Below are 1,122 nucleotides of genomic sequence, written 5' to 3'. Positions count from 1 at the left end.
GGGGGGGCGCTCGGACACCGGGGCCCCCTCCCGCGCCCGCCCCGCTCTCACCTCGCCGCCGCCATCTTGGATCGCGCCTGACCCTTCACCCCGCCCCTCCCCCTGCCCTTCCGCGACCCCGCCCTCCTACGTCACGGAGGGGGCGGGGCCCGTGGAGAGGGCGGGGCCTCGCCCGGCTCACCTGGTTGCCGGGGAGATGGTCGCTCCGCCCCCCTCCGCGCTGGGATTTCCGGGGGCCGCTGCCGGACGCGGCAGCGACCAATCAGGAAGCGCGTTGGGAAAGGGCGGGGACAGCTGCCCGGCAATAGGAATGCAGGAAAAAAAGATTGACAGCAAAACATACCCAATCAGAAGCCCGCACAGGGAAAAGGGGCGGGAGCAACGCTCGGTAGCCTGGAGACCGAGAAGGCGGGCGGTAACCCCACCCAACGAATCAGCGCAGGCGAGCCGAGCCAGGGCCAATCAGAAGCGGCGGCAGGTTGGGCGCGGCAACCAATCAGGCGTCGAGGGGCCTGAGGCTACCGCATAGCGCGAAGGCGTCGGGCCGCCGCACCGCCATTACCGGGGCGGCGGCTGAGGCCGGAGCGGGGAGGAGGCGGCCCCTAAAATCCCATTTTTCACCCCAAATTCCACCCTTCCCCCACCATGGAACGGCCCTCCCCGTCGCCATAGCAACGACGCCCCCCCTGCTCCTCCCCGCCCATTCGCTGTCTAGGAGGGCGGGCGCGCGCGCAGCCGCCAATCGGCGCGCGGCGGCGGCGGCCCCGCCTCGTTTACCGCGGGCCAATCACCCGGCGGCACGGCGTGAGTGGCGGGAGGCGCTGGCCAATGAGCGGGCGGCACGGCTGCGGCGGCGTGAGCGGCGGCCCGCGGGGCCAATAGGGGCGGGCGGCGCCGGCGGGCGGGGCCGCCAATCAGCGCGGGCCGGGGCGGGAGCTGCGGCCGCCGCCGCTTTGTGGCGAGTGGGGGCGGGACCCGGAGCGGCACCGGGAGCCGCTGGCACCGCCCGGAACCGGGACCGGAACCGGAACCGGGAGCCGCGCTGGCACCGGGGGCCGCTGGCACCGCCCCGGAACCGGAACCGACACCAGGACCGGAACCGGCACCGGAACCGGGAGCCGC

The 1,122-nt window shown here is 74.2% G+C and overlaps 1 protein-coding gene across 1 annotated transcript in view; it reads right to left on the bottom strand.

Annotated features, from left to right (window-relative positions):
- The window catches only part of LOC112958139 (neutral alpha-glucosidase AB-like), a gene marked incomplete at its 3' end in the record, with an annotated part of 6,572 nt that extends 6,507 nt beyond the window's left edge, over positions 1–65 (bottom strand). Inside the window, exon 1 of the mRNA XM_026051946.1 lies at positions 52–65. Within this exon, the coding sequence (XP_025907731.1) occupies positions 52–65 (14 nt within the window). The remainder of the gene's footprint in view (positions 1–51) is intronic.
- Between the last annotated feature and the right edge of the window lie 1,057 nt (positions 66–1,122).

Source organism: Nothoprocta perdicaria, unplaced genomic scaffold, assembly GCF_003342845.1.
Source record: "Nothoprocta perdicaria isolate Ctin4 unplaced genomic scaffold, notPer1 scaffold_803, whole genome shotgun sequence".
Lineage (NCBI taxonomy): Eukaryota > Metazoa > Chordata > Aves > Tinamiformes > Tinamidae > Nothoprocta > Nothoprocta perdicaria.
The sequence above is the reverse complement of the archived record's forward strand: the minus strand, read 5'-3'. Positions and strand labels throughout refer to the sequence as shown.